Source organism: Aptenodytes patagonicus, chromosome 4, assembly GCF_965638725.1.
Source record: "Aptenodytes patagonicus chromosome 4, bAptPat1.pri.cur, whole genome shotgun sequence".
Taxonomy (NCBI): Eukaryota; Metazoa; Chordata; class Aves; order Sphenisciformes; family Spheniscidae; genus Aptenodytes; species Aptenodytes patagonicus.
Window position 1 is genome coordinate 27,194,621 of NC_134952.1, and position 26,840 is coordinate 27,221,460.

Sequence of the window (26,840 nt, forward strand, 5' to 3'; positions counted from 1 at the left end):
ATTCCACCCCTGCAAAGGGCCACAGATTTACATAGATGGAGCCATGTCAAAGCGCAATTCAGTATCTAAGCTCTCCAGATCCATGAGCTGTGTTAACACAGTGAAAACAGTACAGACTGTACACCTACGATTTACGTTCCATGCTGGTCCTCCTGCCCAACCTCACCTCATGATCACTTGTGCCGTGGTCACCACCAAGACTGCCCTGGAGACTGCATCTTGTAGCGCTGGCAGGGCACTGGAAAGAGGGTCCCAGGGGCACAGGCCACCTCCGTCAGAACATACAGGACTCCTCACCGCACGCCAGCAGCACGAGGGGACCCCAGTTACCAGTGTGCCACGTTCAGCTGGTGCTTGGGGGCAGATGAGGCTTACTGCTGCTCACCAACTGTTAGCCAGATGCAGCAAGTTGAAAAGTCAAGCAGCAGGTTAGACCTCAGCTTGTTTTATAAATGAACTTAAAGGAAGACAGAACTTCAGGGGCAGAGCCTATGAAAATCACTGACCACTGACTTTATTGCCACAAATTTTTCATGGTGACTTTTTTTTTTCCTTAATTGCTTCACAGCATTTATGAAATATGCGCAGGCAGGGGGCTGCCTTCCTACCCTGCACAGCACAGTTTTCAAGGCAAAGGCACACAAATGAGGTAGGTTGTCAAGGCCACTGCAGTTGCTGCTTCTCCTTCGTAGCATCACAAAGTGATTTAACTCCTCAGGATGGCCAGTCTAGCATTTTTGATGAATGCTGAACTTCCTTTAAGTAAATGAATGTGTCATTATGCCTGTGAACTTCTGAACAGCCTCTTTGCAGCAGATCCTGTAAATTTGATTTTGACAAATATGTATTTAGCTATTTTTGACAATGCTTCTATCTTCCAGATCTAATTGAAAGATGTGGGCCTTTGTTTATAAGGAATATTTAAAGGTTTAATAAAGAAATATATCAAGTTGAGATGCTCAAAGCACTACTACAGATTTAACTGAAGAAGACAGTAGACTATACTAGAACAGTTAATCTCTCCAGTGTGATTTATTTTATAAGCAATCCTTACTAGATCTCCTTTGTTCTTTATTATTCAGAGAACACCGCAATCGCACACAGACACTACCCACGAATCTGCTTGCAGCACAGTTTTGCCAGTGTTAGTCTGGGAGGATCATCACTTCCCACGTGCATGAAATCTACATTAGATTGCAAAGCCATAATCAAGAAAGTTCAAACATTTCCCTAGGCCAACACTGCCTAAAGAATTGATTAAAAATCAGTCAAGCCTAGAAATCGTTCTCATTATATTCCACAAAGCGAATGCGAGGAACAGTCCACATCTCTAAACCACATTCCTTCCGTCCAGTCCCACTTTCAAGTCCTTACAATTTATAAGAACAAACAAACCCCAAATCTCATCTGAGGGATGCAATTCCATCAGTACGAGCCTTTGGAGTGGCTGCAGCCCTTGTGCTGCAAAGCACCTGACTACAAAGCCTTACTGTCTGCGCTCCCATGAAACAGGAAGCATTGTAGAGAATTCCAAACGATCCCTTTGTACATCCAAACAAATCAAACATACTGGGGACAACTTTTCTTCAAACTCGAAAGACAAGCGACCAACCCAGCCGGATCCGAAACAAATACTAAAAATAGGAAATAAACATCGATGCTTCCAACTCTTGCTAAACTTAGCTTTTAAATGCCCTGCTCTTAGCATCCTGGTTTTTAATTTTTTTTTTTAAATAAAAGGTGGGATTTTAATACCACTTTCCTGCATTTCAGATTACAGAGAACAAAAACGTCTAAATTTTAAACTCAAAACAGTAGAAGCAAATATCAAAACCCACTGCATTGCATGATTTTAAACTGTTCTAGTACTTGAGGGTTTGGGACCTGGAAAAAAAAAACAGCAGGCAATTCAACTTGACAAATACTGTTAATAGCAAGGTGAAAAGGTGACAGAGAGAGATGAATTTACTCACTGAAGTTTAGCTTCTGTTCACTGATAAAAGCAAACCAATACAAGCATTGTTTGGTGCATGCCGGAAGGATAAACACACAGAATAATGGAAAAACAAAAATCATTTACCTCTCTCTGAATCCAGGGAAGCATGAAGAAACAGAAAGAGCAAGTTAGAAAGCACTCACACAGACAGACCTCCAGCATATGATGAGACAGAGTAGCTGAAAGAAGTGCTGTACATTTAGTGTTCACTGTTTGTTTGTAGCACAGTGTATTTAAGTGTACTGCCACTATTTCAACACTTGTTTTGGTTGAATCCCGTTGCTCTGAAGTTTGTATTTTTGGAAACATGCAATGAAGCCAACAGGCATCAGCTGAATTTAGAGAGGCAGCACAGACATATCAACACTGAGAGGTAATCAAGCTTAAAATACCACACACAAGTCCGGGAAGTAGTATGCAGAAAGCATAAATAGACATACAAAGTGCATGAACCTTCCTTCTTCCAAAATAACACTATTTAAAGCAGACACTGACAAAACAAACAAGAATAATTCTTCAGGCTGTGAAAACCTTACATTGTTTAAATTGAAAGAGCAGAAGGATCGTTGTGAGTTTTTTTTAATGCCTTTTCCAGAAGCTCATGCCCCAAGGTCACTTGGGCTCCTCTGAAAGTTGCACCCTGAAGAAGTGACAGCCTGGGGAACAACCTCACACGAGCACCGAGCTGAAGCCAGGATGTATAAGATCACTACACACCTTCATTTCTGAAGCACTTCAGCAACCACCAGCTCTCGGTACGACCTAACCAACACCCCTTTCCCGAAGGCGGGCAGGAGAGGCACAACCTTCCCTGGCTGGGGGCTGCCCTTCTCCCCCTTCCCTGCAGAGCGGCTCTGCCTGCCCTGCTCCCTGCCTGAGCCCCGGGGAGGGCTTGCTGCAGGTCCCCGGCACCCACCGCAGCTGGCTGCTTTCTAGGTCATGCCAGCCACCACGAAACACCTGCAGCGTGAGTTCACAGGTACAGGCGCACTTCTGGAGCTGCTGTGTGAAGAAAGTAGATGTTTTCCCGTGACATTACCACAAAGGGTTAGCTGTGCTGGGGAACAAGATGGGTTGCTGCCTGCTTCTCCCCACCCCTCCTTAAAAACAGGACACCACTTTATGTAATGTATAGTGTCTCTACAGGGATAACAACCATTCTCCAGAAGAGAGCTACTTAGTCCTGCTCTCCTGTCCCTGTCTCCCGCATGCATTTGCGACTCCCCTCTTTTAAGAAGGGCTCATCTCCAGGGAGCATCCAAGCAAGGTTCATGCACTGTGCACAAATGTGGGACCCTACATCATCCTAGTTTGTAACTGACTCTGAGAAAAAAGTAGTGGAGTGGAAAATCACCCCGTCTCAAGTAATAAGGGCAGGATTAAAGACAGAGCACACTGAAGGGAAGGGATCCAATTTCCATTAGACATCTTACTTAAGCAAGCTTGCAAAGCTTACAGGGATTGATCTGTTACTCAGAAATGGCTTAGTGAGTAGATCTGGAATAAACATAGGCTTTCTAAGCCAGGTTTTAACTAAACGTGCATATGGTTAGCTAATGCATCTGTCCAACACAGGAGTGCAAGTCACACATGGATGCATATGTACATTGCTGGAGGTTTAATTTCTTTCTTATGTCGAGATGAAACCTCTTCTGGCGCAACTTGTAGCCGTTGCCCCTTGTAATCTCCATGTAGCTCCTTGTGAAGAACAATCATTCATTGGAACAACCTCTGCATGGATGTGACAGAGTCCCCATCACAGGAGGTTTTCAAGATGTGACTGGACAGGGTGCTAGACAATCTCATCTAGGCTCCCTTTGCCATGAAAGGTTGGATCAGATGGTCTTTCGATGTTCCTTCCAACCTGGGCTGTTCTATGATTCTATGAAAGCAGCCAAGTTGGAAAGAAGATCCGTATTTACAAATGTAATGGATATTCCCAGAAATTTTACAATGGAAGTGTGACACTTAGCCTCGTTGTAAAGAAGAAACAGGGCTCTCCACTTCCTTCTATGCCGTGAACTGGGAGTTTCCCCTTTTCAAAATCCAGTGGTGACCCGTGTGGATCTCCCCAACCAAAACCCCACTCATTCCTTCACTTCAGCTACATGGACTTTCTACTAGGCTTTGCAGAATCAGCAAGGACTTCACCATGCCTGTTGCTACCATTTTATAAATTAAGAGGTTAAAATTAGATCTCAATATTGCAAATATTGGAAGTTTTTCAAGCCTAAACGGCCCTTGATTCTGTATTTCAGCGCCAATTTGAAAATCAGAATTGAAAAAGTAGTATCAGTTTTACTTTCCCGGCAAATACAGTCAATGTTTCTAAGTAGTATGAGAAGCAAAATATATATAATTTTCTTCATGCATTAATCACTGGCTCTATATGAAGTGGACAAACAGAGATTACCTCTCAGAACAAAGCTTTATATTAGAAAAATCTTCCAGCAATTTAGACACAAGGTAGTAGGGGAAAAAAAAGGGGGGGAAAAGAAATGTCTTGGATCTAGCAGATTTTGAACACAGTACAATTAGACGCAAAACATGACCTGCTGGTGCAAACTCTTAAAGGGAGATCTGCTAATTCCCCTACTGTTATGCAATATACAATTGTACAGAACAATCACCATTGCACCTGTAAGCACAGACAAAGAAAAAGCACAGGAGGAAATTCAAGAAGGTGAGAGAAAAATACAAGCAGTTGGCTGCTGGACTTCCCCGAGCAGCGAGGAACAAGCGGGGCTCTGGCTGGGGGACTCCCATACTGTGGGATACATGCAAATCAAGGGGGGCTGTATCCTGCTTCTAAGCAGTTAATTACAGCTTTCCAATTAACCCAGTATCTCCTCATAGAGTGTCTTGTAATTTATGAATTATTTCCACACAAAAGACTATTTGCCTCTATTCTCTTCACATTCTGGTAGCTTGAATATGGTTGAATGATTTACCTTTAAACTTATAAATTGTAAAAAATTCACCCCAAGGCTAAAAAGCAGACATGGAAAGTTTCAGTTCAAATGACAGATTCTGCTGATGGCTCTAAGTGCCAGAAATGTTGCAAGAGCAGCTGTGCAAGTGCTTCGGTATGGTGCTCTTTATATCCTTTTCCAAGCTGACTGAGTTAAAAGGGGTCAAGCCAGACCCTGCCAATAATATGGGAAGACGATACCTAGAAAATTGTGTCAGGGTTGCTACACAGCATTTGAGATTCATTTCTGAGGGGAAAAGGCCAAGACCTCTGAGGAAAACAGCCCATGACCTTCCAGCCTGCAGAGGCATGAGAAAGGAGCCCCCCTCCTAGAACGAGCCCCGAGGGGACGCTGCCTCCCTGGGAAGGGGGTGACAGTCTCCTCCTCCCCACCATTTCTGCCAGGCCCATTTATTCCAGGTTGTTTTCCAATTAGCGCCTTTGGAAGCAGCGTATTACAGTACTGCCGAGGGTGCCTGTGTCCCTGATCACCCTCTTTCCCCCGCACTCCTCTCGCAGAGGGTCGTACCCGGCCCAGGGATGCAGCAGAGGCAAGACAGTTGCAGAGAGCAGTGTAACCGGTGGGGCACCGTCCTGCGGGACAGGTCTTCACAATACATGACAGTGATTGAGTATAAGACAATTTCTCCTTCCAGCCCCAGGTTTTGTACATCAGTGACTGATGCAAGCTGCATCCTGGAGGCTGATCGTTGATACACAATGCCCACCCCACAAACTGAAGGGTAATGGAGGTTTCACTGGGAGGTGAACAAACTGAGAGGCGCAGTGATATCACCCCTGAGCCCCCAAATCACCCTCCACATGGCACTTGTGAGGCCGTATCTGGATTTCTGCATCCAGGTTTGGGCCCACCAAACATGGGAGGGAGTGACAAACTGGAGCAAGTCCAGCCGAGGGCCACCACGGCTGCAGGAACCACACTTGTTTAGCCTGTAGACGAGGTGGGCTTGTTTAGCTTGGAGATGAGGTAACAGGGAGAGGATCTAATTAATGTCTCCCACTTGCTCATGGGAGGGTTTAAAAAATGTAGCAAACCCAAGTTTCTTTGCCAAGAGAGCAGGTAAGCCCGCAGAGAGGTACTCCAAGAGGCCGCGCAATCTCTGTCCTTAGAGATTTTTAAAACTATCAACGAGGAACGGCCCTAAGGTAATCCTGAACCTTGCCGGGCTTTGGGCAGGAGGCTGGTGTAGGTGACCTGCTGCAGTCCTTTCCAGGGTAACATTTTTCCTGTCACTCTAACAGAAACACCTCAACCCACAGGACAGAGACGTGCTGTGCAGGTGGACATGGCGATGCTATGCTCAGGCAGACGACCAGCCTACGGGCCTGTCTCAGCGGTGGGCAGAGGGAGGCTGGCAGGGGCGAAACGACATGCCCGAGAGCCCCGGCAGCTCAGGTACCCCACGCGCCCATTCACCCCCATGACCGGGACAGACGTCCTGGACTCCAAATACTCCACAGTTGCTACTATTGTGTCTTCTACTTCAACAAGGGCCACTGTAAGACTACAATGTGATGGAGAGCAAACCACACCAACAAACACAACAGGTTTTGTTCTTGGCATCTCCGATAAGGTGTTTAATGGAGGCGATGCTCCCATGCTCGGCTAGTGTTTTAGTGTGGCACCACACTGCGCATGAGCCTGGGAGAGGGTTAGGAGTCTACTCCCCTGTACCTGGCAGGGTGAATTGAAGTCTACAGCCCAACCATTTTTGTGACTGACGCATTCAGCTAACAGGGTGAAGAAGTTAACACTTCACACCTCTTCATTCCTGTAGCTTCCCCTGGAGCCTGGCTGACTGCAACTTCCCCAACTGTCTTTTTTCAGCAGATCAGAGAAAATAAGGCTGCTATGTGTCACCTACACCCTGAGCAAGTACAGAGGTCTGCCCTCCAGCCTCTGCAGTCGTTATTTTCACGTGGGACTACACACATCGGCAGCAGCCCTCGCCATCTCTCTTCCTAAGAGATAACGACCAGCTGAAATGTCTTTGCTTTCAATTACTGGAGAGTTTTAGTGGAGTAAAATACATTTTACTTGATTAAAAAGATGCATGGCATGAGCCTTTCATCTTTATTTACAGCTATAAGTACTTGCCCAAGCATATCCTCTGAGGCACAGAAGAGGCCCTACTCTGGTTTTCTAATTTCTAATTACGAAGTCTAGTAGCACTTAATGCAGCAAAATGTTTGTGTAAAATGTATCTACACCTCAACAACATAACATGAATAAAGGAAAAAACCTTCATTTCTGTGCATTTGGAAGTCTCTCTGTTGCTTAGACAATGATTATGTCCTTCACTTACGTATGCCATTAGAGAAATATAGTTGCTTTTCACTGAAAGGAAAATGGCTGTGGTTTATAATTTTTCTAAGGGTTTGGTAGCTTTTTAAACGCCCGCCCCCCCCCCCCCCCCCCCCTTTTTTAAATAGTCCTTAAGCCTTTTGTCTTCCAATAAGTATCAGACTATTCCAGCAGACTGGCCTTGAGTTTCTGGGCCCCTGTCACCACCAGGATGGAGACTGAGTAGAAGTACAACTAACACTTTCTGCAGAAATCCCCTGCTCACTGTGGACCAGATTGTGCCATCAATTTTTAAGCAATTCTCCACTGGTAGCAAAGACGACTTCTGCTTAAAAATTGATGGCTTGATCTAGCCTTCTGTTGCTAATCATATATTATGAAGACTACTATAACCTAGTCAGATTCTATTTTTAAAATAAAAAGAAAATATGAGGCAGCCTGACACATTATATGGATTCACTGTAAAGACTGAATTTTGTAAAGACTGAATTGTACTCATAAGACCAGAGGCTCTGAATCAGTATGTCCCACTGATAGTTTGGGTGTTAGACATCACATTGGTATCTGACAGGCAAGCTAGTTCCTTGTTATTCCTCAAGTCCTCTTCATAAATAAGCAACCTCAGGTCACTTTACCATTTCTTCAGGGTCTCCCTCATCTGCACACACTAAATGACAGTGACTGAAGGCCTGAGATGAAAGAGTGAGTGCACTTACAGCTCCCTGCAGCACATGGACACCCCAGGCACCTCCTCTCCTGATGTAAGCCAGGGGTATCTTTCATGACCCAGTGCAGACCATTGCTTTCCCTCTCCTTAGGAAATGTTACGTTTGGCTTGTTAGGGAAAATAAACACGTTTCTGGCAGTATGAAAAGAACTTTCAACAGCAGACCACCTTTTCCCCAAATCACCATACCACCATTTTAGATGGATCAGTTTGGTACGAGATTTTCCGTTTTAATTTTAAGAATTATTAAATTCAGCCATAAAGATATTCCAGCACATCAATTTGGAAACTTCTTAAAACACGTAGAGAACACTTTAATATCACATCAAAATACAACAACAACGAAAAGGTATGTTTTCTCTGGCAGGTACCAAACCAAATTTGGGCACATGCCAGTTATTTTCTAATAGGAGGAAATTAAACTGAACACTTCTTACTGACTTGATATCCTCTGCTTTAGAATTGTTACATTTCATGTTTTGACCTGGATTAACTTCACCCACTGAGTAAAGACATCTCAGCCTATCTCAAACTACACTGGAGCAAAGTCTGCACTCTAACACAAGTTAAAGCTATACAGAAGAGTTGAATCGATACTAGCACTCTAGTATCAATTAGATAAGAATTTTGTCCACAGCAACACAAGAGTTTTACTTCACATCATAAAACACAGGAAACTCCAAACGGCAAACCAGAAAGCCTTGCCCAACAGGATACCCAACAGACTCTAACAATACAAGAAACACCACGGACATTGAATACACACCTTAATTATGTAAAATACTAATATACACAGTTTGTTTGAGCCTCATCTGTATTGCAACTGATCAGTGTTTAAAATATCTTCATAGATAGGGTTATTTTATTTACTTATATATATATCCACTGTTGTAGAAGGGAAAACTAATCTGTATTTTATAAAAACATACTCTAACTGCTGTTACATAGTAAAACCCCACTATCTTTCTCCTCCTCTCTTTTAACTCCTTATGAAAATAAATAAGCCAGTTTTTACTGAGAAATCCTCCAGCGCTAAATAATATCATTTTCCTCACTCACAAGTTGTTATTATTACATTAACTGCAAGTTAACAGTTACAGAAACATAATTAACGCCATAGTTTTAAGAGGTGAAACACTTCATATATTTCCCTGATAGAGATCAAGACTCAGCAATGTTTGGTATCCTTTAAGAAAGCAAAAATTACTACACAGAACAGGGGAGAGCAATGAGGTTCCATAACATGCGAGAAACCTAATTTAAGAGTGAAGCTGCTGAGTTTAAAGAAAAAGATAAATGTGCTTGTCTCTCTTGCCTGCCCTCTGCACCCAACTTAATGAGGATTCAAAGCTATATATCAATTAAATCAATGAAATTTCTCTTGCTGCAAATTCTTTATGAGTACAGATAGGATTAAGCAAGCACAGAGACCTCAAGGCAATATATTACATGTAAATCATGAAGTTTCCTCTTCTGTCAAAAGAGCCATTAACCATTTCACTTCAGCTGAATATATCTTTACATGCACATATCCTCACACATGGTGTAACACTTCCTCTGTCCTTAAACATGTTTACTTCTTTTGGAGCTCTACAAAGATTTCGAAGTGCACAATTATGGGCTGAAAGAAGAAAGCCAAGACTAGCTAGCTAGAAGTTAGCTGGGAATTACACATAAATAATTATACAGACACTGTATGTTTGGGGAAAAACACAGGGAGGTTTCTTCTCTTCAGTAAATGAGGTTTCTGCTGTTCTTAACTACAGCATCTTTTCATCCATTAATACAGCATTACCAGTAAAAACAAATTATGAACATCCTCTACAAATCAGGCTGGTCAATATGCAGCCAGTAACCACAGACAATTTAGGAACATGTAATTCTGAGCTGAACACAGACCCCCAAACCTATTGATGATCAAGATGCATTAGTTAGCTGACTGCTCAAATGAGCAAGGGATAAAGGAGAGGGAGAACAGAATCAAATACTTACTGCTCAGCACACAGTCCAGCATTTCTGCTACAGTGCTCTCCTGAAGGTTGTTAAGTGTCAGCTCTTGGAGAAAAGAAATCTGACTTGCCTTTGTCACACGAGGCGCTGTAATTTGCCTTGCAGGCATCCACACAGAAGCTTTAGACTAATGGACCATAGCTTTGAAAATACAGCTCGAGACAAAGGCTACTCCTAACGTGAGATGTTGTCTGGGGGGGGGAAGCTGAGGTTTTTTCCTTGCCACTTTTTAAGTTTCTTACCTTTTTGTTGCAGCAAACAGGGATTTAATGCCAAGCACGTCACACACAAACACCCAACTCAATGCTCTGCCTGGTCCTCGTCTCCATTAGCGTGTATCTATGCATCAGATGATGCAAAGTGCACTTGATGCAGCCGTGTACTTGTACTTCAACGATGGGGGCCGAATACCCCCAAGAACAGCAGCTCATTCATTGTGCATCGAGTTGAAGCACATCATGTCAGCTCCCACCCTCCTCACGGACTGTGCATGCTTGTGTTCGCTGGCTCCAGCTGTGAGCGAGTGGGTGCTTCTCCCTGGAAGGCACCGCTCCATCAGGGGTGTGTCTTTTCCTCCCTTCCCACCGCTTTTACCATTTGCGCGCTCCCTGTGCTCTGACCCGCAGAAGAGGCCCCTCTCCTCCCCCTTTAACGAATCTTCACTGCTACGCATTGTGTTTCTAGCCTGTAAACTTCCAAGATTAATCTGCTGTGACAGAAGCAATCTTTTGGGGAAAGCTGAAGTGCGCAGGGAGTCTTCCCCTCCCAATTTTCCAAAACCTCTGGCAAAGCTTTCACGGTGTGACTGAACTGAATGCAACAGAGAAAGACTCTTTAAAAGGCAGCAAAGATTTACGGCCAAATCCAAGAATTCAGACAGAAGTACAACTGCATTTACTTCAATGAAATTATACCTGCTTATGCTAGAAGTGAGATTCATCCTTGAGCGGTAAGAACAAACACACCAAATAATTTGATTTTCCAGAACTGACACATACAATAACAGTAAATCTAATTTAGAGGTGTTGCTTGCACTAAAGGCGACAGTAAACACAATGCTCCTGGAGCCCTGGTTTTTATTCGGCAAAACCCCCCATCAAACATGCTCAACCAGCAATAAAGAGCTGCTTCCCCAGGGACTGCACTCAAAATGTGGTGGGGCTTAAACCCCATCCCGGGGTGTTCAGCTTTCATAGCTACCTGTGGCATTGCACATTACTCCTCCTGGATGCAGGAGAGGACTGGGGGGAGGCAAACTCCGACCAAGGCACAACTGCAATGGCACGAGGACATGGATCACCACCCTGCACATCACTCTTCCCCACCCAAGGGACTCGCTTCTTCAAATGTGCCAGCAGAGCTGCTCGTGGGATCACACCCTGCCCTCCTCAAGGAAAACGAGCCAACATGGCAAATGCCAATCAACCAGCCTCTTTAAACTAGCTGAGTTCAACGTGAGTGAAAGCAGGGCAGCGAACGCGACCACGGGTATTTCCACCAGCAGATTTGAGAGGGTGAAAAGCAGTTAAGGACAGTTTTCTGGCAGTCACTTCCAGCCGCACAGATGCATTGGGAGCAGGATGTTTGTTCACAGCCTAAATATACCCTGAGAGTCTAGTGGGGTTCCTTCCTTCCTTCCTTCCCTCCTGCGTATCAACAACAAGGTTTGGCAGGACTAGTTACGCTCAAGTGAAAACCTGTGCCATCCCGAAAGCTTTCCGCTGATTTCCACGGGAGCAACAGGTTGGCATTTAACAAACAAATCTGTTGGTGCTGCCTAAGAAGAAACAGATCCAACTCTCTTTTTCTTGGATGTGCTGGATGCCCAGTGCTAACAAGAATTCAAGGCCATGAAATAATTTTTGCACTGAAGCAAACAAGTAAGTTCTTGAAAGTCTTGACACAAATGTGGAACTCACTTGTGGGGAAAGAAAGGGGCATTTTTATGGACAAGCAAAATGGCACCTGAAACTGGTTAAATGCAGTAACATTTAACATGCAGTATACATGCACTACATTTTTAATCCAGGTTCCAATATACATTCAACATAACTTGTTTAAACTTGCAAATGAAGACAGAATTAATCTGATGACAACTACCCTCTCCATTGCTGTTCTCCTCTCTCTTTTACTCTCAGCAAGTAGCATCAACAGGATATGGTAGTTTTCCAGCTGGCCAAATGACAGCAGCCGTGAGAACAATGTCACAGTCTGACTTAAAAGGCTTCTAAGGAGAGAAGCCAGACTTTGCCGTTTTAATATGCTGGAACAGTTTATGGGAGAGAACCACTCTTCCCTGAACCTCTCTTCAGTACAAGAAAAGAGATTCAGCAGAACTTCGGAAACCTGTAAAAATAAGTATAATTAAAACTACATCCCAGTCTTCGAGTTTTGCGCTGGCTATCCAGTAAATGAACTGGGACTGAATTCTAATCCTGTGTTGGTTGTGATATTTTGGTATGTGATAGATGCGATACTTACTGCCTGTGCACCTTTCACTAATGGTATGGCTAGATACAAACATACTGCCTCCGTTGTTGAGAAACAAGTTGCCCTGGTATCAGCATTTCAGCTTCCCTTTCCCTTGCCCCACACTCTGCTCCTCTAAGTTTGTTGTTTCTAGTTGCTGTCTATGGAAAGGGCAACAGATTTACCTCTGTCACCAGCAATAGTAAAATCTCCCAGGGCTTGGCCAGCAAGGAGTTTCTGAAAATGAAAAACAATTTGGGCCCAATGTCTTCCTGTTTGTGCACATGCAATTTGCTTAGTAACTACAACTGCGCATCGCGTTTGTCATTTTGGCAAAACTTAGCTTTACCAATCCTCAATCCCACCCAAAAATGTGAATTCAAACACGAGCTTAAAATTTTAGGTATAAGCTTTGGGGAGTGGTGGTGTCTGATTTCTGACTCCTGAGTTTACTTGGCCAAATATATGTATTCTGAAAATGAAAGGTGAAACTCACACAAAATTCTTATTTCATGAGCTGGGTTTTAAAGAATAATCATCAATAACTTAAGTTTTGAAACGAGTCATGGAAGTTGCAGCACTTGACATCAGCTGCTGAGTTTGGCTGACAGGCTCTCCCCAGCAACAACTGCTACCATAAACCATGTGAAAAAATTTCCAGCACAAACACGGCACCGAGTCCCATTTCCTACTGCCAGCCAGCGCTGTGAGCTTGCAACCAAATCACTAGGCAGGAGGGATCTTTTTACTGCACTTTCCCTACATGCTGCAAAAGAAATGAGCTTGCAGCAGGTAACGGGTCAAATTTACACTGACAAAAAGATCACAAGCAGCCAGCCCTGGCAAGGCGAAAACTGCCCAGGAGAGTGCTCAGCTGATGAAGATCCAACAAATTCAACTCCTGCACTGCCAAAATTGCCAAATTCAAGGCAGCAGGGGTGTTTTGGGGCATGCCTGGTGTATAAATACAACACGTGCTGTTCCAGCCTCTCTCAGCTATCACGTGCTGCTCTGTCATGGGTCCCCAGCTGGGTTCTATGTCCCCAAGCTGCTGTGTTCCTCGCTGGAGATAAGGTTCAGCCAAGCTCATAATCAGGGAGTGAATATTTAACACAGTGAAGAATCTGGGCAGATCTCCATGCACTTGGCAGTGATGATATGCCCAACTCTCTGGTTGAACTGCCAGTGAACAGCAGGGCATCCGAGTAAATGAAATTAGTTTATACTCTAGACACAGAGGTGGGATCATGTTCTCCCCACCTTGATCAAATATTCCTGTTGCATGGCCAGAAGCTGTTTACCTCAGAGCAAAATACCGAGTATCCCACCACACACAGCCCTGGTAGTATCAGCAGAGCTGTGGCTGGACTAAAGAAACAAAACCACTATCAGTGGCTGAGATCCTCATGCCCACCCTGAGCGTGTGCAAGGACTGGATCCACGGGTTTCACATACAGAAAATTTTGAGGAAAAAAGAAAATGAGTTTATGAGTAAGGAACTTGGATTCAGGTTGCAGTTTATTTCAGTTTGAACAAAAGGAAAATAATATAGCAACAAATTCATGTTGTGAGGCCAAGAGCGTATTTTTGCAGGTGGAGAGGTAGTTAGCTCTAGTAGCTACACTCACACTGCTGGCTCGCACTTGTAGACCTGTAGACTTGTAGTCCTACACCTGAGATAAAAGCAGAAGCAAGTTTGCATCCCAGCTCCTGCACCTGCAGCATTCAAAGCTCCACTTCTGCCCTACAGGAAGAGAAACAAACGTTTCCCAAGCTTGCCCTGCCTTTTGCTATTCTGAGGTGTCCATCCTATCCTGAAGCAAAACATTTTGACATTTCCAGGCAACAAAAAATTAGTCCTTTTAGCAAAACTCAGAGCACAACAACAATTTTGGTTAGTCTTTAACAATCTAGAAGCTTAAAACCTCCCACCTCATCACTGTGATCATCTATTTTCATCACAAATTATTGATCAGCAACAGCAGTGCCAAATCTTCGAATTTATCTGAAATTTCGTATTATTTTCAAAAAGAGGGGGGACAAGGTGAGGGATGAGCGAGGAAACATTTCATAAAGTTTAAATCCTGGATTCAGACAGGGATATGAGAATCTCCACACACAACACAAAACAAGTTTCCAGCACCCATGGATGGATGAGGAAAGTTTGAAATAATACCTTGAATCCTAAAGGCTCAGAAGTGACAGACTGAATACTATTTATGAATGCCTGGGTTGGCAATATCCCAGAAGGGCTTTGTTTGTTTTTTAAGCTAAGGTCCTTGAAGCCACGTATGTACTTCATAAATGAATAGAGGGCACGAGCAATTGCTCAGTTTGCTTTGTCTAATTCACCTCATTATGTTCCTATTGGTAGCTGAGCAAAAGCAGAGATGAAAAGTAATTTTCCTAAAATACACGAGTGCCCAAACAAAAGATAAAAAAAAGAATCTTCCTTAGTGCACCTGTTTTCTTGTGGGTTTGGGTATGTTTTATCTTAAATGTATATGTACATTTTTGGAGATATACATGTAAAGTTTAGATTCTTCAGATAACACCAAAAGGAGCAGGCAGAAAATAAACTTCTTAATCAATGAAGAAAGAATGATGATAAACAACTACAAAGCAAAAGCTATTCAATACACCCTTAGCAAACTGAACTAGACCTGCTACCACCTTGCCAAAAGAAGGATGTTAACTACTATGAGATTGTCTCTGCAATTGCAGAGGACAGGCCATAAAGACTCAGGTGGACTCTTCCACTCCGAGCTACTGAAAAATTATTCCTTAAGTAATCTACAGTTCCTCTTTTTGAGTCGTCTTGACAAATACAGCATCATCCCAAACACTGCCATGTGTCAGTAACAGGCACCCCAGAACACAGGCAAGCTCACTTTTACAGGTGCTTGTCTGAAGCGGAAAAATTAATTTACTTCATCGATGTTAAACATAAGATCAGCAGCATACCAGGCCAAATACTGAAGCCAGCCATCTTGCTGGACCTCGCAGACCTCAAACTCTTTTATACTCTTCTAAGATTCATAGCAGGCTCCTTACTTTTCCACTTGCTATTTTGTTCCTCTACATGAAGAACCCTAACGCTGCTAAGAAATAACATTTACACCATCCTGCCAATCCCAGAGGTATTACATTGATTTTGCTAAGCAGTATCCAGGTTTTCCAGGTCCACATCTGTAAGTTATGGACTAACCCAACTCATGTTGAAGTTAATAAAAAACTTCCCATCAATCATAAGGGGAATTTGGTCAGACTAAGAGGGCACACAAGCATACACCCAGCCAGCTTTGAAGTTAAACAAGGCAGGGAGAGGGGAACTTCAAGCAGTAAAATATTGAAATTTTAGAGACAATTGAGTTCTATGCTTAATGCATCATTCAAATTATAAATTGAAGTTCTTTTTATGGCATGAAGATGAATAGCATTTATGTGAAGCAGACCATCATCACGAGATATATAATGCATACAGATTTTTCAATGTCATAAAGCACAATTTTCTTTTCGCAAAAATATGGATGTTCATGTAATGCATTTTCTAAATACAAAAACAACTCAGTAAAAAACCCTAAATGTTTAAGACACTTGAATTATCTGTTGAAAAACATTTTTTAGCTTAACTTAAATTAGCGTTTATGTTTCTGCTAATCAATCTGCATGTATCAAAGAGACTTTAGTAGGCGATCTACCTCCACTGCCAGAGGGCAAATCATGCGGAATATCACTGACAAAGGCCCTTTTCCCTGGTGGAGCCAATGTTAGGAATCAAGCCAACAGACCATCCTCAGAATTAAAAGCCTGAAGTGAAAATGCTTTCTAAATACATGTAATGGATAAGACAGTATATGCTATGATTTACATAAAGATGTACTGCATATAAATATTTGAATTGCAGTCAGCTAGTAGCAAACGTGGAAAAGCATCCCGAGGCAGATGCAACATTTAAATAATTGAAGTGGTATGTTGATAGCAAGAGCATCCTCTTGTATTTTAGAGGGACATTCCAAATTATTATACCAGTGCAGTTCAGTCAAGTTTGTGACTGTGCTTAGAGAAAGACACAGGACAAAATTTGGACCTTATTTTACTGTAGCATATACCAAATTCCAGACAACCTTCAATGGTCTACAAATATGTAGGCATGTCACAAGTTCCCTTGATATCAAGAGTGTAACACTAATGCAAACACGAAAAGTGTGTTTATGTAGGTGGATATAAATATTTACACAGTAAAGGCATATATAGAAACATCCTACCTCCCTCTAACCCACCAGTACAGTACAGGCATAAACTATTTGGACAGGAAGAAGAACTAGAGACAGGTCATTTTTCTGGCTGTACCTTTGCTTTTTAATTTGCTATATTAGAAAGTCATGAATGTACCACATTTCATTAAGTAGCATAACACAGAGATAATCGAATGAAACCCTTTCCATTGCACAGTAAATTTTCTCCTCTGAATTACTTTTTCAGAAATTATTTGCCCTGTACAGTAACAATTTTTAGGAAGTAAAATTTTTGCCTACAATAGAAAACAGTAAGTGTAGTAAATATGTATCTTACAAAAGGCTGACCTTTTCAAGTAAGCCACCACAGAACAGTCTGTAACTGCTCATACAAACATACTATAATCAAGATAACAAAGAGCTGTATTGAACATCTCAGCCAGCATAGTGCTTGTAAGTATTCTTAGCACAATTTTTCTTAAACCACTGCTCTTTTCTTCAGTGGTCTATGCTCTCTGTGGCTTTTCTCCTCAGAAGGTTTTTACATGCCCACCTTCTTAGTAAATGAACAGCTTCAATATAAATTAGACTAGCAAAGTGAAATCACTAGTGGACTAATTTGGTTTTCTCTTATCTGCTACAGAGACCTTAGACTAGACAAGATCTTGAGATGAGAACAAAAGCATACAGTAAAGTTTTTTGGTTTTTGGTTTGTTTTTTTTTTAAGAAAAGCGTTACTGATTTGATATTATTTGACAGCCTTCATAAGGCTGTCAAAGCCTAATTCTCATGTGAAAATTTATTCCATAGGTAGCTCCCTCTATACACAGTCCCTACGGCTGACATATCATCTGAGAGATGCGCAACTAAGAGTCTAACTTCAGTGCCGCTGAAGATGGGGCGTGAAAGGCAGGCGCCTTCAATCGACCCGAACTGGTTTGGGAAGGAGGATGCTATTTTTTGTTAGCATAGCCTCCGCTGAGAGGAAGCAACAGATTGTGTATGCACCCAAGTGCATGACCAGGCAAAGTAAACAAGGTAAGTTTAAACCACCTTTGATCATCACTTAAGACCAAAGCTTTAACTGGGTGTTAAAAACAAGGAGGGCTGCGGAGAGCCAGGGAGCAGGATGTTTTCTGTTCACAGTTACGGAGCCAGAGAGCAGCTGCTTTTTGCATCATTTGCATCACTGTTTTGCCACAGAGTTAAAGCAGCAGTTAAATATAGGAATTCAGCCTGGATGTAGCATCTGCTTGATGAACATACAGTGAAAAGAATAATAGAAGAAAGCATTGGATTTCCACTCCAAACTGGCAGTCAGTAGCTCTCCTGAACCACAGACACTTTCACAGGCAGCTCAGGCTATTCTCGAGGGACCTGTGTGATACCACTGAAGTTCATAGACTGCCTAGTTGTATTGCCCTTTGAGCTTAATAGCTGGAATCGTAGGGAATGTGTGGAGATTTTCTAGCACAAATCTGTAGAAACAATTTAAGCCAGGGACTCAGTCAATATGCCGTCTTCTTTATTAATTGAGACAACCTGACTACATCACAGTGGTTATTTGTAGTCCAGGTTTAGACATATCATTTGTCTTAACTGAAAGCTGTACAGTTGAACAATTCCAAGTGCCATTTAAAAAGTCTGCCTCCCCGAAGAAACTCTAGATACAATTTCCAGATTTATGCAATATTTTCCATTATTTCCTGAAAACAAATATAGAATACTAAAGACATTCTACAATAAAATACTTAAACAGGGTTCTGTTTAAGGTGACTAAGCATTTGTTGCCATGCTCAAGCCACTAGCACAGCAAGTGACACGTTTTAAATGGTTGTCAGGTAGTCTCCCTCCTGCCATTTTCCCCACTTCTTTACAAGCAAATGCCACAGCACCACCCTGAGCTCTCCTTCAGCAGCTTCTCTGTTCCTCTCTGCCCCCCCCCCCCCCGAAATCCTTACAATTCTCCTCTTCCATGTTTGTCCCAATTCCTTTGCTCCGTGAGACTTCTCTGCATTTGTGCTAATCTACCAGCCTATTCTTCTGCTACTATGCTTCTCAGCTGCTGTTTCTGCATTTAAGCTTTTCAAAGATTACCAAATATCTATAGCTCCATGGCCAAAATTCTCCCTAAGCATATCCTTTTTTCTCAGCTGTTATTGAAAGGTGAATCCATTGTTCGTAAGAACATGAGCTGCTCACAAGACTCATCTGTAAAACAGAAAAAATCCCTCACTGTCACATGTAATCATTTTTCATCTCATTAGTGGCATTAGGCAGAAAGGATAGAGTGATGTTGCCCTAACACAGTTGAAGCCACTACTGATACAAAATCATCCATTGGTGCAAAACTATGGGTTCTTATTTCAAGCTAATATGGACGTATTTCAATGCATCTTCAGTCTATCATGTCTTTCATGTTAAATCCCAAAACTAAACCGGTTTCATTAATCAAAGTAAGAATGCACACATAGAGCTTTTTGCACCCACTTAACTATGTTTCTTTGAAAAGACATTAATTCTGTAAGCTTGACTAGATTTCCCCTTTCACAGCTGTATTGTTCCATTATCCCTTCCTAGAACACACTGCACTTGCAAACAGCAACATCAGGCCTTATGGATATAAATGGGAAGTTTTGCCTAAATAACACCTAAACTATTTCTTAGCGAGAGGGGAAAATGCTATCAAAACATACAGAAAAGGATATTCAGATGCAGTTGGCTTAGGGAAAAGGATAAAGCAAAAGATTACTCTAAAAAACCAGCGAAGAATATGGGTCAGAAAAGCCAGTAAAATCCTTTTCCTCCAGTGTAATCCCTCACCTATGCTCTATTTACATGATTCCTCACAGTATGTTTTGCCCTTATTCCAAGGTTGTAGGGACCTAGGGGAATAGGCAATATTGACTAACGGTGTCTCCGAGTTTGAGGAGTTCAGCTGGAATTGCACATTCTTTGAAGGGTGTTATGTTTTCAGAAGAGCAAGTGCAAACACAATCTCAGTTTTAATTTATTTTATTTTCTGCTTTTCTTGACTGCATCTCTCTAATGTAGAAGAGAAAGTTTATTATTCATTATCTCGTACAGCTTGATAAGCTTCTCTGACGGAATCAGAGAAAGACTCAATCTCACAGCACATTCAATCATTACCTTTAAGGGAAGGCAAACCCAGAAGACCATAACACCTCTCTGAACAACACAGCTATAAGCCACACTGCATCACTGAAGCCTGATGTTGTGTTGCTTGTACACAAAGTATTTTCTGAAAGAGGGAACAATAAAATACATATATAACAGGATACCCCAACCACACTAAACTTGTATTTATTGTCTGTTCTTCTCTTAGCTTTTAATTGTCTAATTAAAGCCAGGCATCCCCTCCTAAAATCTCATGTCCATATGATAGACGTGCACTGGAGCTCAAGCCAGGTAATATAGGTAAACACACAGTCTCAGCTAGGAAATACACATCATAACCCCATGAGACAGGAACTCGACCTGTAGCACAGCTTCCACATTCCCCACTCACCCCTTTTCTGTCCTCTAACAAACCAGTTCTTGCTCAGACACATCCCACCCCTCTTAGCTTGAGGTGCACTCAAAACTAAAAATAAAGCATTTAACCTGCTGCAGCACTGTTGCTCAAGTGAAAACTTCCAATTCTGCATGTCTAGAGAAAGGTTCCTAAATCTGTATTTAGACATTTGTTTTCAAAAGACACTGAATATGTAGAGATCCTATGGAAGTCAGTGGCTAGTGCAGTTGCTAAACACCTCTGAAACCAGGCCATTTTTATTTAGGTGTTGAAACAGCAAGATAGGATACTATTTTTAATTCTCTATATTTTGAGGAATCCCAGCCACCACTTTATGCCATTTCCTCCTCATCTTTACACAAATTTGTCCCATTTTCTCACGCCTATCACCCCTACAGTTTTCTCAGCTCTTGCCCTAACAGCTCCTGACATAACAGAGCTCAGGTAATTTCTGTTTTGTTGTCATGACTTTCTTCTCTTCCAGCCTTACAGGATTATGTCCATCTGACTTGGGGTGTCTATCCATTTAGCTGTCTGCCCTCCCTTTTTGAGGCAGCTTGAGCCTCATCTTTGGTGCATGCATCATCCTACTCTCTTCATCTCCGCCTTTCTCCCCTTTTTGATTCCTAGGCTCATTTTATTCCCTGATATCTAAGCAGCAGAAAAACAGCAGTGATTCAAAGAAGCAGGGCAATAGACATCCACAGAGATGAAGAGAACCCCCCCCCGCCACCACCTGCCAAAATGGGCATTATTAGGGCAGAGGATGGAGCACAAAGCTTTCACACTGTCCAGTCACAAAGCCTACAATCAGAAAACCCCCATATCGGAGAGTCTGCCTCTCCACCACTTAAAAAGCAAGAGCAACTGCCCTCCCTCCTCAGCCTGCCAGGGAAACACACAAACTATGCAGAGAAAACAAACCTGGGCTATGTGATGACAAAGTAGTGGATGAACAAAGACACATGCTACGTGTTTTGTCCAACATGCCAGGTGCTCATGCCGTCCAGCAACTAGTTGCATATTCAGTCCCATCGAAGCTGTCTCCTGAACCCACCTGCAGCCCTCCTGGCCAGCTAACAGCTGAATTTTTCAGCTGGAATATACTGCTGTTGTATGGAGACACCACGACAGAAGGAACAGTGATCTTTTAGGCAATTAAAGTCCCATAGAGGTTGAGGCTGGCTTTGGATTGGTGGAAAAGCAATGAAGATAAAGGAGGATTCAGGGAAATGTACTAAGGGAAACTCTTTTACAAAATTGATGGGCCATTACCTTTTCTCTCTTTCTTGTTAGCGAGCTGCTCAGAAAGCAAAGGGCATGCACCAGCAGTTGAGAAGGGGAGACAAAACCCAACCTGAGGAATGATTAATGTACAGTCCTGCGGCTCGCAAGTGAAAAGAACAACCCTTTCATAGCTTCAGTAGGCTAATATTTTCCAACATGCTTTTAAAGCCCAGAAAAAACATGCCATGGGCTGCCTGTTAAGAAGCAAACAGCACTGACAATTACGCACTGTATACCTGTGATACCACAAATCCTCCACGTGACAATGACCTTACTGATCTTGAAATCAAACTATTTAAGTATGAGGACTTTTCTTATTAACAAACAATAGTAAATGAATCATCATGGCTCTGGTTTCAGTACAGCAGGAGAGGAAGACTGTACAAACAGAGTACAGTGGCTTTTACTGTTAAAAACCCCACACATCATCACCTAAGAAACAGTCTCTGCCAAAAGGATGGACAGATACAGTATGTTTATTTTCCTTTAATGCCCACACATATGTATCAAACATAGGCGCTCGGAGTCTACACATATCTGTACACATATATGCATACATAACCACCAACTACTCTTGTGGGAACCTGCTTTTGTTCACGATTTTACCAAGGCACTCTGGCCTTTTTTAAGGTCAAACATATTTTACTGACTGATTAACTGAAAACAAAGGATGCTACCTTTCAAAACATGGAATCGCCACACAGCCTAAGTCAACAAAACAACGAAGCCTCTGCTTATCCAGAACTGTTTTAAATAAAGTAACTCTAGAGGTCAAGATAGTAGTGTAACGTACGGAGAGAGTGATTACAGCCTCCTGGAAGACATTTCTGCCTGAGGTGAGTTAGCAGACACATCCTCAGATTAAACTTTCATCAGCAGATCTCTATTTCATCAATCTTTCATTACGGCATAGCTTAGAAAATCATCTGGTCAGGCGTCACTAGAAAACCTTTTCATCTTCCAAAGCAAAATCTACCCAAATAAATTACTACAAGCAAAATACAGTTAAAAAGGAGGGCCTGCAGATTGTTATGGGGTTCAAATACCTCAAAAGAGAGGAAAACATACATTTCTACAATATTTTAAAATTTAAACACTGCCTTTCACAATAAATCCAATATATTTTATTATACAGGCTCTTGGACCAGAAGATGTAGCGAATTAATAACATTCATGTGCAACAACTTCTGGAAGAGCTTCATGCCAGAAACTGGGATTTCGTCACCTTCCTGAGCAGTTAATCCACCAAAGCAGCAATGAGTTCCCCTCACTTTTCTCTGATGATGGCAAACTCGTAATCAGGGAAAGCTGCTTTTGCAATCAATGAATGGCTCTGGTGTTTCTCACCTCAGGACCGATAGGTAATTTAACCAGGATAAGCCCAAGGACTGCATGCTAATGTATACATGAAGAGAGATACACTGCAATTTCTAGCTCAACAATATGGTTTTCTCAGCTCAGGTTCTCTTGTCACCAAATGCTTTTTTCTTGTGTTTTGGTGCTTCTTCAGCAAACTCTACATCGTTTATGGTACTCTTCAAAGCACGTTTCCCATAATTAACCTCTCTACGCTCAAAACACATTGTACATCCGACTACTCAGTCATAAGTGTGTTCTTTCTGCTTATCTTTTGGATCTTCTACCTGCTATTTAACATCACATGCAGTCTGACTTTACTTACAAATAATGTTTTACCTACATTACCTACATTTACCTACATTTACCTACATTGTTTTACCTACAATCTTATTTTTTAAAATGGGTCAATAAACAAATTAAATTTCAAAAAAATGGGCTCCAGTCCTGAAAGCCATACTGGACACAAGATTTCTGTAGAAGCATCTATCAAAATTCTTAGGAAGGTCTAATAGGAAAGCTCTGAAATCAAACTTCTTATGATGAAAAAAACAGATTCCACTAAAAGGGGCTAAGAACATTATTGTGCCAGCAAATGAAATATTAAGGCTGTTTTTGATTGATTGATTTTGATTGATAAATTATTTCTTGCTGCTGTTTACAGCAACCAATCAAGAAAATTCATGTTCTCTAGAAACAAGAAATGTTCAGTTTCAACACAGAACGGCCAGTTCCCTCTTCTGATAGGAGAAACATGAGAAGATTAGTTTAGTTGCTCTACTAGGTTCTCTGTATTGTCAATGACAGAAATAAAATCTCTTTTCAGGCAAAGAGTAGAGGAAGCTTCTACTTTTTATGACCAAGAGGGAGATCACTGGGTTTGTTTTGTTTTTAAACTTTGACATGTACTTCACCCACATACTCCATAACTACAATATTTTTCTTAATAGAGACATGAATTTCTGCAGAAGTCTCAAGAGAACTGGAATTCATCTTTGGTCCCCAGATACGGCACAAAACTGGGCAGGAATGGAATCAGAGATGCTATTTCCTGTGCCTGGTACATAGTTTTTGGTAAATGTTGTGGGATACCATGGCAGGTCAGAACAGACAGAATGACCTGTGCACACACAACCTTTCCCACCAACTCCTGTCCTACTGATGTGGCTTATATTCATCTAGGAGAGTTTGCTATTGCCTCACATCCCTGGATATGTTTCACCAAAAGCTTATGACAGTTGTGGTGCCACATGATCGCAAAACGCACATTTCTCTTAAACGTCCCCTTTCAATGTCCACGTTTCTATGACCAGTTCTGTCTTCATGAAAAGTATGTATCCAGTTTGGAGAACTGTGACTCATTATCTTATTTTATAAACAACATAATGGAATGATTTTATTTTCCAAAGAAATGTAGATATTTGAAAAAAGAACTGTAAATGCTTCAAAAAAAAATTAATGAAAAGCAAAGCTGGCTTCCTTTACTCTGTAAAGCTGCATCACATTTAGGTGCCCCTTAAGATGCTCTATTTATTTCCTGACCAAAGCAAGCTACTACAAAATCTGACTTGAAGGGAAATGTGCAATGCACTCATTTTCTGAGGCAAACAAAGCACTGTAATTGTTTATTCATAAGAAGTTAAAACCTCTTTACTTCCCACCATTTCAAACTGGATTTGCCCCTTTTAGATCTCAAAAATCTGCACCAATGGAAGTGAAAAACAGTAAAAAACCAAAAACCAACCATCAGTCATTTATAGAAGTAAAAAATTTAGAAAGATGGAATTGGCTCACAGAAACACTTATCTTTCCTTTTGGTAATTCAGCCAGAGATAATCAGAAACTTCGGGGGGGATTAAAGAAATTTCACAAAATCTTTTACTGGGAAAGATTTTTCAGGTCCAAAATGACATTTCCCGTCAAAAGTCAGAAACAAAAACACCCCACTCCTACTTCTGCAAATATCTCAATAATCAAACATGGACACAAAAAGCAGCAGGTCGCTAGCGTGATTCAACCCTTACTACCCATTTGTCAGGATGGGTATTGCCCGAAGATCCTGGAATTGCTCAAGGTGAATGGAAACGTTTTTGATAGATCAAAATGCTTAACAGGACAGAGAGACAGCTTGCTGTCCCACTCTAAATGTCACCTTCACTATCCTGTTCCCACAGCAATGTTACATGACAAAGAAGGGTGCTACCAAAAGACCAGTCAGGAAGGAAAGCTAAGGAAAGACTGCCTTCAGGGCAGGAAGGCCTTTAGCACGCACTTGCGGTTGCTCCCTACGGCAAGGAAGAATTTCAGCTCGCAGGCAGTCAGGTTTCAGGGACAAACCTTAGTTTTCTGGAACACCCTTAGGAATGTTCTTGCATCAAGATCTTTACGTAATAGTAATGGCTTAAACCTGTTACTTTTCCCTCAGTCCAACGTTTTCCTCCATCAAATCAAATATCTCAAGAAAGTGGAAACACATGCATATAGTCAGACTGTAAGTAGTGCATTTAACTTGGACCAGCAGGAAGACACGCTTTCACACAGCCGGGAGAAACACACTACAGGACATATTTGAAAACATGGTTTTATATAAAAAAGTATTATATATATCTGAAACAAAATAATGTTGCGTGTGCAGTTTTATGCACCTGGCTGAATTCATCTGAAAGGTTTGCTCAATACAGGTTTAGCAAAACAGCATATAAGTGATAAACTATGAAAACCAGGGATTTTAAAAAGTAACACCAGCAAGAAAAAGAAGAATTTACCCATCCTCTCATAGCCCCTGGGACACAATTACTCAATCAAATGAATAGGTTTGATACCTAACTTGCTCCGGGTGTATGTGTACTCTGTATCAGCAGACAGAAATAGCACCAAGTCAGAGGGATAAGGAGAGCGAAGACTCACCGGCCGTTGTCACGACCCACTCCCCAGACTCTGATGCTCACAATGGGCTGCGAATGAAGAACTGTGCGGTCCATGGGGTCAATCAGGTTCAGCATGTCATTTTCCAGTATAAGGTACATGTCTTTGCCCTGCAACTCCAGACAAAGTACAGTTACACAGTACATCTCCCTCTCAAACTGACTGTGATCAAGGTGTTATGCCTATGCTGTTTAGACTTGCATCCTTTTAATTTACTCAAAGTTTCGGTTTGTTCCAAGAGCAATTGAAAACAAGTTCATTTACTTCTGGTGTGAAAAAGATCTAAGATAGTATCTTGCTACTACTGTATTTTTAAACTATCCCAATCACAAAAAGCTTTGATGTCTTTTAAGTGCAACTGTTTGACTCATCAACCTCAAGCTACTGAGTTACTCAACAAATTATGTGTTTATCCTTTCTCCAGTAAATTCGTCCAAATATATCAGAAGTCAAGAACTATCTTAATAGTAAAAGCTTACATCAAAACCTCTTAAAGCAGAGTTTCTTCCTTCAAACAATGTGCTTCATTTCCATAAACTTTAACCAATGGGTCATGGGAACAGACAGCAATTTGTATATGTCAAAGAATTTATAGGATACTCTTTGAAGAAAGATTAATTAAAGGGGAAAACTTAGCATTAAGACATGAATGTGAATTCTGCTGGTGACTGCAGAATCCTGGAGCCCAGATTTCTCCCTAATTCTTCTGGCATGTAAGAACAAGGAGAATGCTTTTTCCCCTTAAAGGAAACAAATCTAGAGACAATTTTCCTTTTGATGCTAATTCACAAATGCTAGTCTTCCTCCTATGGCTAGCATTTGCAAAAGGTCTGCTGCCTCTTCTATCACATCTCATAGCTCTCTTCTCAGAGGCTGTACACCTACTCTGCAGACCACGAGATCCCACAGAAATGATCCTGGACCTATTACCGAGAGGTAAGACAAGCTCCTGCTGATAAGAAGGTGGGAGCTATCAGCTCCCAGAAATAGAGTAATTTGT

The 26,840-nt window shown here is 41.8% G+C and overlaps 1 protein-coding gene across 12 annotated transcripts in view; it reads right to left on the reverse strand.

Annotated features, from left to right (window-relative positions):
• The window catches only part of APBB2 (amyloid beta precursor protein binding family B member 2), a 199,164-nt gene that overhangs the window by 19,747 nt on the left and 152,577 nt on the right, over positions 1-26,840 (reverse strand). For 5 of the 12 annotated variants that reach the window (XM_076336153.1, XM_076336159.1, XM_076336151.1 and 2 more), the window contains one exon: positions 25,823-25,956. In XM_076336153.1, coding sequence (XP_076192268.1) covers positions 25,823-25,956 — 134 coding nt within the window. Of the gene's footprint in view, positions 1-2,080; positions 2,277-10,272; positions 10,348-25,822; positions 25,957-26,840 lie in introns of those variants that run through there. The other 7 variants (XM_076336154.1, XM_076336161.1, XM_076336158.1 and 4 more) reach the window with 3 other exon arrangements.